The sequence below is a fragment of the Gallinula chloropus genome, assembly GCF_964237585.1.
Source record: "Gallinula chloropus genome assembly, chromosome: 1".
Lineage (NCBI taxonomy): Eukaryota > Metazoa > Chordata > Aves > Gruiformes > Rallidae > Gallinula > Gallinula chloropus.
In genome coordinates, this window is record NC_140085.1 from 70,439,367 (window position 1) to 70,453,665 (window position 14,299).

Sequence of the window (14,299 nt, forward strand, 5' to 3'; positions counted from 1 at the left end):
AGAAGTCCCTGAGATCACCCATCACACTGAGCTGCTTCTGAGTAAGGAGGAAAAGCGGCACGGCAGGGTGAGTTCTACATTTCTTGGACTACAAAGCACCAGTGGTATTTGTATCTTCCACGTTAATGGACAAGGTAATGACATCAAAGTCAACATCCATTGCACTACACTTTGAAGGGGTTTAAACCAAGAGTTCACATTAAAAGCACCCACATGCAGATCAAGTATGTTTCCTTGTGCATGTGCAGAAGGCACTGGGGTAAAAAGCCCTCATTAACCTCAGCCTGTCCCTTTCAGCAGTATAAAATGGCATCAGTATTTTGGAAAATCTAATCAGGGAAAGAGATGGGGGGAGACAGAGAGAAAGGAAATGGGTGGCATGGTCCCTTCTAACAAGGGACTGCGGAACTGATAACAGATGGTACCACTACGAACCACAGGGAGCTGGCAGCACTTGTCTCGCTTGGTTGATGGTTGATCACAGTCCAGTGGTTCTTGATTGCATGTTTTGATATTTTCCTAATGTTTGCACTTTATCACCCATCTCTAGCAGTAGTGGCAAGCATGTCTACTCAGAAAGGTACCTGGAATCACTCGCTGTGGGTCTGAGTGCTCCAGGGGAGCTGGAAGTGCATCCATTGAGTTAGCCAACCAAGGTTGGAGTTAGCCATGCAGCACTCCAGCCTTACATGGAAAAAAATAAAAATAGATAACAATGAATTATTCTGGCATTGGGTTGGGGTAAGAGCTTGAGTGTTCCTGATTGAGGGCTCAGACATCCTGAAGAATGAATTCGGTCATGATTACTCTACTTCTTCCTCATCCAGTGAAGTCAAAGCCTTCTCCTGTAACATAGAAAGAAAAGTTACCATTATAAAAGCAATGTGGACCCTCATCCTAATTTCCTAATTTCAACCCTGCCAGTACGTTTGCCAGTAGGATTTCGTGACCTCGCGTGCTCTCTGTTCCCATGGATGTGGGCTGTACAGCTGCTGAATGCTTCCATTCATTTGGAGAAGCACAAAAGGAGGAGGATCTCCACTGTAAGCACCTCCCAGCAACTCCAGGTAAGTGGCCTACGGCAGCAGCAGCTCAGCGCCACTGCTGACAAGAGAGCTCTTGCTCAGCTGACTCAGAAAGTGGGGTATGAAGATAAGCAGATGCCTTTCTGTGGGGAAAGTGGAAGCACAGTGCACCGTAAGGGCAGACAGTGTGAACTGCTGAACTCCTGTGCTGTCCCCAGAACCTGCTGACAGCAGACTTCCAGGGAGAAGTGTAGGATCAGGGCAAGCATGTAGTTTCCTGGTGTTTCTCCCAGCCTTCAGCTCTTTGTGATGGAGAGACTGTGCCAAGAATAGTGTTTAACGCTTAACAACTCTCCATGAATGTCTCCTATTGATTTTTTGGACCTATGTAAGTAAATACTTGCAGCACAGAAGATATCCTGTGGCAAGTAATTCCACACGCTGCATTAAAGACTATGCAGTTTGGTTTTGTTCACATCTGGGCTGTGTTAGCTCAGTGGAAGTGTGCTGCTTCAAGGTGCCTTAGGCTACGCGCCAGTCAAGGGAGGCAAAATGCATACCCAGCCACCCTGGTCCCGAATCCAGGGCTTGAAATGGTCTCTGAGGTACTTCAATCCGAAGCCCATGACCTGTCTCATAGGGTGAGTGTCCAGAGCAGTAAGTCTGGTGGTGACTTCCATTGTAAAGGCAACTTTGGCACATTGTATTTGGCTTCCTGGTTCTCTTGCTGGATCTGCCGAGACACCCTCCAGGAACAAATCGGTGATCCTCTCGAAGAAGGGGTAGGACAGCATGTTTTTAAAGCACTGAGACAAAACCCTGTCCTTTTTGATCTGAAAATAAGAATAAGTACTGGTTAAGTTGAGCCGCTTTTGTTGGTATAGCTTTCCCCATCTCATTGGGAAAGGAGAGCATCCAATGTAGTCTCATTGTGGTGGTGGAGTCAAGAGACAAAACACAAACCCCACACCTCACTGTAAAGCTGTTCCTTCAGGCTCTGGCAGTGGCTCTATGTTTTTCCTCAAAAAAAAAATCTCCAGGTTTTTTGCATTTGAATGACAGCAGCAGAGAGAGGGAAAGGAAAAGAAGAGTGATGCTGATACTGAGACGTGCCAATGAGGAGACATGGGAATACAGGAACGATTGGAAGATGATGGTAAAGGCAAGGTTATGAGAAGTGCTGGCAACAGCTGCCATGTCAAGCTCTGTTTGCTCAGCCATGGTCTTTCTGATCTGCATCTGAGTAACTCTCTGCAGCAGGAGCTAGGCATGTCCTCCGTGTGGGACTATATCTTTTTAGAGCAGAACATGCAACTGAAGAAGGGAACAAATGCCTATATCTTTGACAGAGAAAACACCCACTCCAACTAATGGACTCATGCAGGGGTTCTGTAGGTTTTGGGCAGGGCTTTCAAAATGTGGTAGTGCTAAGAGCTGTAGAGTTTCTCCCCTTCCACCGGGATCAGCTTATACACCGAATACGTCACAGAGTCAGTCAAGTGCTCTACATGCCATGAAACTCAATGTGTGTGAGGTGAGTGACTCCTCTTAGAAATGCATGTTTTTGTCACCTTCTCCCCCCACCCCAACAGACATCTCTGCTAGTCCTCTGGTCTTATGAAAGATTTCAGGATGAAAGGTGAAGGTTTCAGAAAGCCCTGGATGTCAGCAGAGAAATTCAGGAAAGAGGCCGAGTGCACTAAGTTACAAAAACATTTGCTCCCAAGAGAAGTGTCACCTCTCTCCCACTGTAGCCTGTGTAGCTCCTGAAAACAGGAGGTGTTACCTTTTCCTCTAGTCGGTCCCCTGAATGTCTCAACATCGAAACTATCATGCGTATTAGCTTCTCTTCATCTGTTAAAGAAGAGAGTAACATAAATATCACGGCCTCCTAGTAGAATCCTTATAGTAAACTGTGGTGAGAGTCTCTGCACCACTTAATTGTGAAAGGAACTGCTGTTTTGTGGGAAAGGCACGGAGAGTTGTGTATCTGGGCTTTAAGCAGAAGCTCGCTGGTCTAGTTGGTGTGGAGCAAGCGGTGCCGTCTCTCCTTCTGCCCGATGTTTTGCTCCACTTAAGAATCTGGGAAAGGGCTTTAGCATCCCACTGCCAGCCCTTTGGGCTTTGAGGGGTTTGTGTGATATTAAGCCAGAACGGAAGAGCAGCTAGTGGAATCTATGATAATGGACCTAAAATTAGGGAAAAAACAAATCCCTTCACCATTACCAATTGCACCTTCAGCAGTTCATTAGGACAAAGTCTTAGGTTAAGGAAAACAGCAGAATCCCTCTTCTGACCAGGAATCCCTAGAACGCCCACATTAAAACTAAATCTCTGCAGACATCATGGAAGACAAGCAGGTCAGACTTCTAACAAAGCACTGTTGTCCCATCACCAAAGAGGGATTGACCAAGATATTATTGCCCCAAGGACTGGTCTTATAACCCCAGTGTGTTACTCTGCCCCCAGCCCTGCCACTCCTACCGCTGCTCTGTCACCTTCCATCCCTTTACCTTCATCCTCCTTTTCTCATGTCACACCTCCTTGGATTTTTAAGGATGCTCCCTTGAGTTGCAGTAGCAGGCAGGACTTGTTAGAGGACTGCAAGGGCAGTCCCAGAAAACGTGGGCAGCAGTGCAAGAACCAGCAGGGTAAAGTTCCTTCTTTACAGCTTCTTACCACAGAAGTCCTGAGTGCCTCACCATGTCTAGTGAAAATGCCTCTGTGTGCAGTCCCCACCTGTTGTACTGGCTGTGGGCATGAAATTCTTCACACTTACCAAGCTCCTCGCCCTCAGTAGGACAGCTAGTGAGTTGTTTCTCACACACAGGCTCATCTAGACCCTTGAATCCCACATCTGAAGGAGGTTCCTGGGATGTGGAAGTAACGAGCTTGACAAGTTTGTCTGCAATGTGGTTGACATCTGTTGTTTCACCTGATTGGGAAGGAGGGTGGGAAATAAAGAAGGCAATTAATCTTTCCAGGAAATAATTCACTGATTTACTGGTTTACATGCCCCCTGAGGTGGAATGCCCATGGGGTACCAAGAGATACATTTCCCCATGCTGGGGCTTTGCTGTTGCTTCAGATCAAGCAGTAATAATTTAGAGACAAGCAAAGCAGTACAAGCCCTTGCCATACATGAGCAGCAGCTGCCTATGGAGAGGCTGTGCAGAAGCAGGCGTGAGTGTTGCTCACTAGCGTACATCCTTGCAAGCCAGAAGCACGCCGTGCACTAAGAAACACACACAAGAGTACTGCTCTGTAGCACTTGGAATTTTAGACCCTACTGTGAGAGTGGTATTGCCCATGATTAGCTCATCTGTAGGTCCATATTCAGAAAAGATGATGTATTTGAGTGCTTTTTCTTTGTTCCCGTGGGCTAATCCCAAGCAAAGGAGAAGCAGACTTTAGAGGTACCTCCAGCACAAAAGCTCCTGGTGTCCCTGATACTGCTGTACTAACCAGATGTGAGTACTGGGACAACTCAGCTACCAGACTGGCTTTCTCCCTCAGGTAATGACCCATCCCCTCCCGGGCTTGCAGAGCTTGCCAGGGAGCTGCTAAACTTTCTAGGAAGGGGATCAGGCTGTTCGGGACTTTGGGAACCTAAGATTAGGCAACTGGTTTTAAATGGAACAGGCCTTTGATTTAGTTGGGTATAATCCTCAAAAGTACCCCTATTTGCTGCAGAATGGCCTGGGCAAGCTCACAGCGCAGCTGTTAGCAGTGTAAGTGGGTAATAAGAATAACAATAACAAGAATAATAATGATGATGATTTAGGAATCTGTCCAGCAGACTGCTGAAGGGCAAGTAAAGCCCAGGTTTGAAGCCAGACAGGATCCAGGGGGAGTTTTTGCCTCAAGGCTGTGCTGCACCCATGCTCCAGGGAACACGGTGATGTACCCCGCAGGGCCATCAAGTGATTGCACCCAAACAGTCAAATGGTTTCCTTGGTGATGCAAAAATAAAATAATAGACATAAAGCCAGATATTTACATGCAGATATATGTCTCTGGCACCCAAATGATGGAAAGTTATCATTATTTTCCCCTGGCAAAAGGCACTGGGCTGAGGCAGAGACCCTTTCTGGAGAGATGCAGCTGGATTTGGAAGGAGGGAGAATTACAGGCTAGGTGGGTAGGAGCTGGCCCAGCACAGTTAAAGTGATCAGGGGTGGGGTTTTAGGCTGGAGAAGTCACTGACTGATAGTTTTTAGAAATATCTTTCAATGCAGTGGAAGAGGGGGAACAACTGCTGCGACACCCACGGTACGAGGCTGGGGCAAATGAAACAGAAGATCCTTTACTTTGTGCAGATGAAAATGGTATGGAAACCTATCTGATACTGTGTACGGTGTCTTACAGGGATACCTCATCCTCCTCTCTCAGCCTTCTGTGAGAAGTTAAGGTGTGAGTTATTTTCCAGAGCAGAAAAGGTAAATTCTCGTTGCCTGCAGTGCAGGACCTGATGGGGGGCTGTCTCTGGGGGTTGGTGTTCAAGGTGTTTGTGTGGATGTGATCCCTGGATGTCAGGTGGATTACAGCCACCTACCTCCTCTTCTTCCAACATGTGGGTGGGCGGGTTCAGGCTTAATATAATACCAATGTGTAAAGGACAGGTAGATCTAACTCTGGCAGGCTGTTCCTATTTAAGATATATGGTGGGGTTATGAGAGGTGACCCAGAGACAAGGGCTGCTCTGGCCTTGAGGCCTGTCACTGCCAACTGCTTGGCAGCAGAGCTTCAAACAGAATCTAGCACTCCTGACTTCAATGTCCAGTCTGTATTGTGCTCCTTGAATGAGCCCCTCAAAAAACTTCTCTTCCTTGATTTCAGTGTTGAGATCTTCAGTCTGACTAGAGTTTTATGTTCAATTTCTAACCCAGTATGAAAAAGAAAAAAACAGTGCTCGGGGAAGAACCACATATTCCACCATGGAATGAAAACCAGAAAAGCCTGTCACAGGCATGAACCTTGTGTGAGCAAGCACTGCTGCAGGCCTGGCAATCTGCCTTCCAAATCAGAAATGGATAGAGCTAGTGTGAGAGAGAACCAAAAAGTGAAAGGAACCACCTCTTCCTCCTGCCATGCCACAGGGCATCGGCCAGTTAAGCTGTTTAGAGGGAGTTTAAAAGACGAATGGCCACAGGAAAGACCTAGGACGTACTTATCTGGTGCTGAGAATTCTCTTTTCGACAGCTCTCAGATTCTGCCTCAGAAACTACAAAACGTGTTCTGTGACCTTGGTTTTCCAGCTCTCCTCTGCGACATAAAAGTTGCATACGTTGTCCTGGTGACCATTTTAGTTTTTCTTCCTTTTTGCCCTGCTGTTGCACCCCTAGACCCTGAAGTACAGGGTAAATCCTTCTCCAGCTTGAGGGTGATGATTTCTGCGCATTGGCCTCATTTTTCAGAAGTTTCCCATATTTGCTGACAGATAACCGTCTCTGGGCGTAGGCCATTAGAATTTTGTATTCTATGCTGTCTTGCTCATCGTCTTCCAGCAGTATTTCTTCCATAAAGGCATCGTTTGGCGAAGACATCATGGTCCCTGCAAGAAAAAGTTCTTAGTTTTAATGGCCTAGGGAACAGATGTTTTTTCATGAATATCAAATTGTATGTGACATTTCTACAGAGCCTTTCACCAAACACCTTATAAGCCTTGGTGTTGTAAAGAACATTACAGTAGCTGGGAGCCAGATAAGCACTGTTTTTAGAAAGAGAATTTGGTTACTGAGAGATACCTCAGATGGCCATCAGGGCCATCAAAGCACAGGAATAAGAGGTCTGCTGCATTGCTCTTAACTGCATTTGGCAGTTTAGACAGGAAAGATGAAGAAATTTAAGGATTATTCAGTGGCTGGGGTGCAGCACAGGAAGAAAGCAAAGCTCAGAACAACAATAACCGATTCTCAGGGTGGAAGGAAATAATATTCATCAAAACATTGCAAAGGAAAAGCATATACCGTTACTCAAATGAGCAAGGATCTGATCACAGGATGGTGGTGCTTTCAGAGGAAGCTTTGACAAATTTGGGCCTTGAGTGTTCCAGGTAGGAGAGCAAGCAAGAACTAGCCCAGACATTTGAAAAAGGCACGGTTGTTACCTATCACAGTGCCCTCAACTGGCTCTTTTGCTTCTGGGGGACCTGCGTGCGATGGATGGTGTGGTGGCACTTACCTAGGGTAACTTGTTCCTGTCCAAATTAACGTAGCAACCCCACAGCACGCACCTGCATTTTGCCACCTTCCTGTTTCCCTACGCTCTGCAGCTACCCACGCTGCCCACCTGGCCTCCCTCAAGGCAGAGGAGAAAGAGGAAGAAACAGGAGGGGCCAGCTGTGAGGCAGTGGCCTGAGAAGGCCTCTTCTGCAGGGCCCAGGTGAGGTTTTAGAGGTTGGAGCTGGTAGCTCAGGCCACCGGCAGCAGGCTCTCTGCAGCATGTCTCTCCAGGGGTTCCTGCAGAGTTTGACAAAACTGTGTGTGTACCCAGCACCCATCTCTGGGGTGTCTCTTGCTGATGTACCCGACAGGATGTTTAAATCTGAAGCGTGAAGACTCACATTTGCGAACTAAACACCCCCCCACCCCCGAGTCCAAAGGGAAGTCAGTGGGAAGGGGGTGTGCCTTGCTCTCCCATCTATTTTTAACTTCTGCCCCTGGGATAAGAGCAAAGCCACCTCTCCTAATTCACAACTGAGGAGCTGCATTGTAGGAGGCAGCTTTCTAGTGCAGCCTTATTCTGCAGGGGTTTCCAGGCATGGCAAAGGTGTATGAAGGGACCTAGGTACCCTGCTTCATTAGAGGTGCAAGGCTCAGAGCAGGGAGATTGCCACTTTAACTGTAGATCATCTGTCTACTGCACAGAGGTCTGAGGTCACTAGCTGCTTCCTTCAAACCCCTGAAAACCGCAAGTGGTTGTGTTATGATTCACCTGGTACTCACCTTAAAACTTCCTCATTCCTAAGTATGAGGGTGAAACAAGTCCTATGCATATATGAAGTGCAATTCAGCTCATGTAATTTTCATGCCCATGAAAATCCACAGGATGATACTGGCTCACCTTCAGGAAAAGTCTGGCTTTAAACTCCTGAGCAGCTCTATTTGGAAGAGACACCTCACCTCACATGCATCTCATTTCACTACTTGGGCATAGAGGATCCCATTCATCTTCTGGATATAGGTGGTGACACACTTAAAGGGGGTTAACAAAAAAGTTGGAAGTGACCAAATAATCAGACAAGATTTCTCTGCTCCAGCAAGTTGTGGAAAGAAACAAAGCTCAGCTAATTCATCACCTTGTTTTCAATACTACTTTTATTTTAAGATTTTAACTTCATTTAGATTAAGTTTCACATCTGCAGCCTTTTAAGTTATTTAAAAAAAAATTGGTGTTGTGGCACTCAGTGGTGTTCTGCCATTAGAAGCAGAAAGCCACCAATGCAACAGAACTTAGATAAGCCACGCACTTCCACCATGCTTCCACCACCATGTTTGTGGTGCTGGAGTTGAGACAACACAAGGAAAAAAACAGACCATCCAAAACCCCCAAACTCTGCTTATGAGCATCAGAAATTAGACCAACTCCAAACCTTAGTTCAGCAATGCCCTTAGCAGGGAAGAGGATGAGGAAAGAAAAGGGGAGCAGGAAGGAGACAGGAAAAGAAGAAAGGGAAAGGGTTGAGGAGGAAGAAACCTTGGAAGTATTGCTTTGTAGTTCCAATGTGACAGTTCCTCTAACCATGCACTGCTAAATGCATCTATGCAGCTCACAGTCTGCATCCTGTATTAGAGACTCTATTTTTCCCTCAAGAGAAAGGACTGTTTCAGATGCCGCTCTAGGATATCGGTGGCTTCCACTTCCACTTTAGGACAGTCTATAAGGAAGTGAGAACAGGAGTAGTGTGATAGGGAGAAGGGGGAAAAAAGAGAGAAAAACACCCAGCGTATATATTGGTCGAGAAAGGAAGGATGACACCTTTATTTCTCAGGGGGCTGCTACGCTAAGTCATGCCATGAGTGAGCCAAAACGTAATCTCCCAGACGTGCTCAAGTTAGGCTACTGGCACATCACCAACCCAAGCCCAGGGCAGGCCTGTCTCAAACACATGGCAACAGCCTCCCTGAAACGTTCTTCCCAGTACAAGCCTGGGGTTCACCTTGCTCAGCTTTCTGCTCACAATTCAATGCTTAGAGATCTAAACTTCACGTGGGAACAGGGATGTCGGATGAAAGTTTAACCCAACAGCATCTAAAGTACAAGCCATTATGTTGTTTCCAAAGAGCACTCTGGGCTCCAGCAGAAGCCCTGTCCTGCGAAGGGCCCAGTACTCCCCTGAGGCGTCTTGCTCCCTGCGTCATGCCAAGGTGAGTCTCTGTTTGCTGGACACGTCCAGGGCCGTTTGGAGGTCAGGGGAAGTAGCACAAGCTGCCCTGTCTCCTGCCAGTTCCTGCCTTGAGATACTCAAAGGAGCAGCAGGAGCTCTGTGTCTTTTCTCAGCATCTGTGCAAGTGGCTTTAACGAACCCGCAAGGGAAACTGAAAGCTCCGTCGGCAAGAGACGGTTACGAGAAACAAACTAGGTGGAGAAAAAGAACTGGGAGCTAGAAACACTGAGGGGAGGGGAAAGGAGAACTGAAAGGATGCAAGGCAGGCTGGGGGCTGCCGCTGCTTTGCTCCTGTGCCTGGGAGAGGGGAGCTTGCTGTGCCCTGTGACTGTTTGAACCCATCTTCCGCTCCATAAGCTACTCGGTGTGAACCTGAGTAGCTTATAGAGTGTTTTAAGCTGCACCACACTCCTCAGTGTCTACACAGAAAGTAAGGCAAATCCCTTCAGCCAGTCAGTGAGCCCAGGAGCAGGCACTTTGCCTTGGAAACCAGGCCAAGCATTTATTTTTAAGGTTTTTTTCCAGAAATAGAGGAAAAATTTTAAAGGCTATGCCACCCTTGTTCATTGTTCAATGCTTTATGCAAATTCAAGTTCCTCCATGGAAAGATCTAACTTTGCCCCTCAGATCAGGCACTGAAACCACTAAAACATCACGGCCTTCCCCACCATGGGTACTCTTCATAGACCCAAAATAATTTGTGTAACATGCATACAAGCTCATTCTTCTCTAATATAAATAATGATACAAAAGTCAGTAATCTGTACACAGAAAACCTACATAAATTATAAATCAATTGTATAAAATAATACAAAAATTCATTCCCAAACAGCAAGAGGAATTACTGGCAGTAGCTCTAAAAGAACTCTTACAGCCCCATACACTGGGCTATTGTATGTTGAGAGCAGCCCTACCTGAGGTGGCTGTGCAGATAAAAAATCAAATAAGAGTTCAAAGGTTGGACTCCTAAATGCAGCTAAGTGCAGGCTGATAGCAGGAGGTCTTGGTAGTATTACAGCTTGGTAGTACAGAACATCAAATAAGCACTTAGACATCAGATGCCACGGTACAGCTAAGCCTGCACCTCGCTCTGATGGGGAGCCTCTGAGAAATGAAACAACTCATGTTGGTAAAAAATGTGGTGTAGGAGCTTCTCACTGGGACTTTTTTAAGCACTGGCCTGTCTGTAAGAAATCTCACCCCTGTATATACGATAAGGCCAGAGGAGCATAAAAAAAGAGCAAGGTGTCACTGTTTATAGCTCGTTTATGGCATTGCTTAACAGGTAGTAAGAAAAGGAGATATTGCTGTATGCTGGCAAGCATTTATAAAGGAGACCACCAGTAGCTAAATTGTTTTTCAGGTCATTTTAAAGTTTGAAATCTTAATTGGTTACTTAGGTCTCTTTTTAGACTTACTTCTTCATACTATAATCAGACTATTTCTGCAATGTCCTGTCTGGCATGGGCCAGAGATGAGCCAGGCCTTTTGCAGAAACAGAACTCGCTTTGCATGAACTCCTCCTTTCTTGGAAATGAGTCGCTATAAAGAAGGCTTTTGTAATGCAAGCATTGATTCGGTTTGACGAGTACTTGGAAGTCCTGCTAAAACCCCAAACCTGCATATTATTTCCTAGGATGATTAAAAGAAACTCAGAGGGTTGGATTATGGAGAGCAGAAGCCATGGTATCATTCTGTCTACTTAAAAATTCTGGTCTATGTTTTTAATCTTCTGTATCTTACAGGCTCTAGGGGAGCAGTGTTACCCCCACCCTCTTCACTCTCCTCCAGGCCTTTTCCTCTTATCACCAAATGTCACATCCACACTCCAGATTCCAGAAAACAGAAACTGAACTTCCAACGTTCCTAGTAGTACATTTGGTTGTAACCCTCCACCTACTCCAAGAACTACCTGCCAGGATGGAGGAGTTTGGCAAAAGCAGAGACGATCTTCTGTGAGCACCATGAGTGACAAACCCACTTCACCGTGGAGCCTCCGAGAGCCAGTGCTGGCTAAACTTCCGTGTGTCCATAAAAATACCCCTTCAAGACTTATAGCACTGTAACACCATGCTGGGCCAATTGCAGTGATAGTCAACTAAAAGCTCGAGGAGTTTATTGTATGGGGCTGAGCAGGTGGGATATGGAAAGGGAACCATAAAAAGGAGATATATGAGCAGGATGCCTGGTTAATGTTTGTTAGGAGGAAGGGTAGCCTGGAGGTTCACGTACAGATGAAATAACTGCTGATGTAGAGGGTGTTGAGACGTAGGCCCATGTTTGGCAAACTGTACCATGTGTTATCCTGGACATGCTATTTCTTGGTGGGTGTTTTATTGCTGTTATTTATTAATACATAGTTGCATGTGTAGCTGCAAACCACCACGGTGTCAAACTCTACTAGTTCTCTCAGCCCATGCTCACCACAGATGCTGCTTGAGCCCCAATCTGGGTGTTGCACTCACGCTTCCCCAACCCCTCCTTGCCTCCTAACCCTGCTGGCGTGCCTCTTGTCATTCTTCCTCAGGTGCCCACAGGGCACAGACATGCTCTACCACTATTTCCCCCCACGGGAAGGTCCATCTCCCTGCCTCATGGACAGCCCTGGGATTTACCTCCAAAAGGCTTAGTTAGGGACCCTGACCAAGCCAAGGCAATTTTAGTGCTGACTGACCCTGCCGTTTGGCAAAAGAGAAAGGAGAAGTGAAGGAAGTCCCCCAGAAATGGCCACAGAAGTATCATAGAATCACAGAATCATTTAGATTAGAAAGGCCCTTTAAGATCATTGAGTACACCTGTAAAACTAATACTGCCAAGTTTCCCACTAAACCCTGTCCCTAAGCACCATGTCTGTATGCCTTTTAAGTATACTTCCAGGGATGGTGACTCCACCACTTCCCTGGGCAGCCTGTTCCAGTGCTTGACAACCCTTCTAGTGAAGAAATTTTTCCTAACATCCAATCTGAGCCTCCTGGGTACATCTTGAGGCTGTTTCCTCTCAGTATGAGCCGCTTGGGTCTGGTCTAGCGCTCTTCTTTCAACCAGCAGAGACAGAGATGTGCTTGCTTGCCTGGAACGCCAGGTTTAAATAAAACACTTTATTTCTGAGGCAACTGGGGAGAAGAGCACTAACAATAAATGTGCTGCTCTTTACCTTACTGACTCATCCTGGGTACGGGTCTTTCCCTTCAGCTCTGCTCTCCAATACGGAAGAGCAGATTGGAGCAGGTGGTATTGGGGATTCCTGTGCAGGGGAAAGCAAAGGCCAGGGATGCTCTCCCAGCTCCTTAAACTAGACCCTTTCCTCTAGGTGTATAACCCTACATTACTCATAGTTCATGTGGAGAAAAGCAGAACCATTGCCACTCTGCAGACTTCATTAGTACGTAAGCAGCACACTTTCCTGGAGAAATGTTTTTATGAATCATTTTCATAAATCCCTTACCTATAGGTGCTGTCTGTGAGAGAGAGGCTGGATTATTTTAAACTGTACAGGTGCCGTGGAAGGTTTGCTTTATACACAAGCACCCCAGAAAGGGCCTCTCTCCCCTTGGTGCCGCAACACGGTTGCCTCTGGGATGGAAAGCAGTAACCCGCAAGCTGAAGGATTATGCACCCCTTATTTAATCTGAACTAAATTGGGGACTGAGCATGGCACAAGGATGCCAAGGAAAACATCCCTGGTGGCAACAGGCTTTTCATGTACCTGTTTTTGTGCAACAGGTACAGCACATCCTGTATAAGAAGCTCTATGCTGATGCGTATCTTTCGGCAGAAAAGTTGCCTGCTAGTCTGCAGCTGTCCAGAAGTATTTCTCCTATTCAAAGCTGAGAGGCTGCCAAAGACACGGCCTCTAGAAGGCAAGGGCTGCACTACTTGGCTTTCAGCACCAGCAGAAACAGTAAGGCAGGTATCTATGACCTCCAGTAGACTAAATCAACTGTGATGGTGCAGCAAAGGTCTAGGAGCAAACAGGGAAGAGCAGATCTAGTTACTGGTGATTTCAGGGGAGCGTGTCACCCGCTGAATCACTTCCACCATTTACTTGCTTGTATTAGACTTTCTCCCAGTTGTAAATGAAGGCATCTTACCAGCAAAAGGTGACCTAGCTTGAACTGCACGGACATGAGGTAAGCATTTAAGTCTCCATGAATACACTGGCATAGTCCCAAATATAAATTTGACCTTCCACAGCTAACAGTAGTGTGGTTGGCAGAATAAGACTTTGCTCTCCTGGGCTAGATATGTTGGTCTCTTTCAAAAGCATACAGCTAACAGCAGCCAAGCTTCCTGTTCTGACACCACAGCTAAACCTGAAAGTACGTTGTTTAGCATCTAAATTAACAATGATAAACATATAGCTATTGAGTCCATATACAAATAAGATTCAGAGGTCTCGTGCTGGGTTACAGTCATCCAAGCATGATACAAGAGAAACCAAATTCAGTAGAAGAAAAGGGGAGTTTATTACCTTCCAGGTCTCCTGCCCCAGCGACCCTGAGTGCCTGCTGATCTCGAGCCTTTCTCCTCCTCTTCCAGCAGCTAGGCTTGTTTAGCTAGAGCCAGCGTCTTGCAGCCTCCCTTCAGAAACCTGAAGCTCGCTGCTTCTAATCGATATTTTCAGCCCTTCACCAACACTTGCGTTATCAGCTCTCGCTGGGAAGGGCGCTGTGCTTGCAGTGAGGAAAGCAGAGCCCCACGAACTTCCTTGTGAGAACGCTGCTCAGTATGTCAGCTTGAGTATATAGAGCAGGAGGGGCAGGACCGGCCCCCATCTCACGTGACTTGTTCTCAGCAGCACACTAGGCGAGGGGGGAACAAGGTCTATAGGTCTTTGGGGCTTCTTGCCAAAACGTATCTTTTATCTATCTGTTTATTTATTTTT

General features: G+C 46.5%; 1 protein-coding gene across 1 annotated transcript; it reads right to left on the reverse strand.

Moving 5' to 3' along the window:
* Positions 1-803: 803 nt before the first annotated feature.
* Positions 804-13,947, reverse strand: BCL2L14 (BCL2 like 14; the record flags this gene model as incomplete). Its single annotated transcript, XM_084267547.1, has 6 exons — positions 13,886-13,947; positions 6,196-6,579; positions 3,805-3,960; positions 2,812-2,879; positions 1,586-1,858; positions 804-845 (listed from the first exon to the last, which is right to left on the reverse strand). The coding sequence occupies exons 2-6, from the start codon at positions 6,572-6,574 to the stop codon at positions 804-806; spliced, it is 918 nt and encodes a 305-aa protein (XP_084123673.1). The 5' UTR covers positions 6,575-6,579; positions 13,886-13,947.
* Between the last annotated feature and the right edge of the window lie 352 nt (positions 13,948-14,299).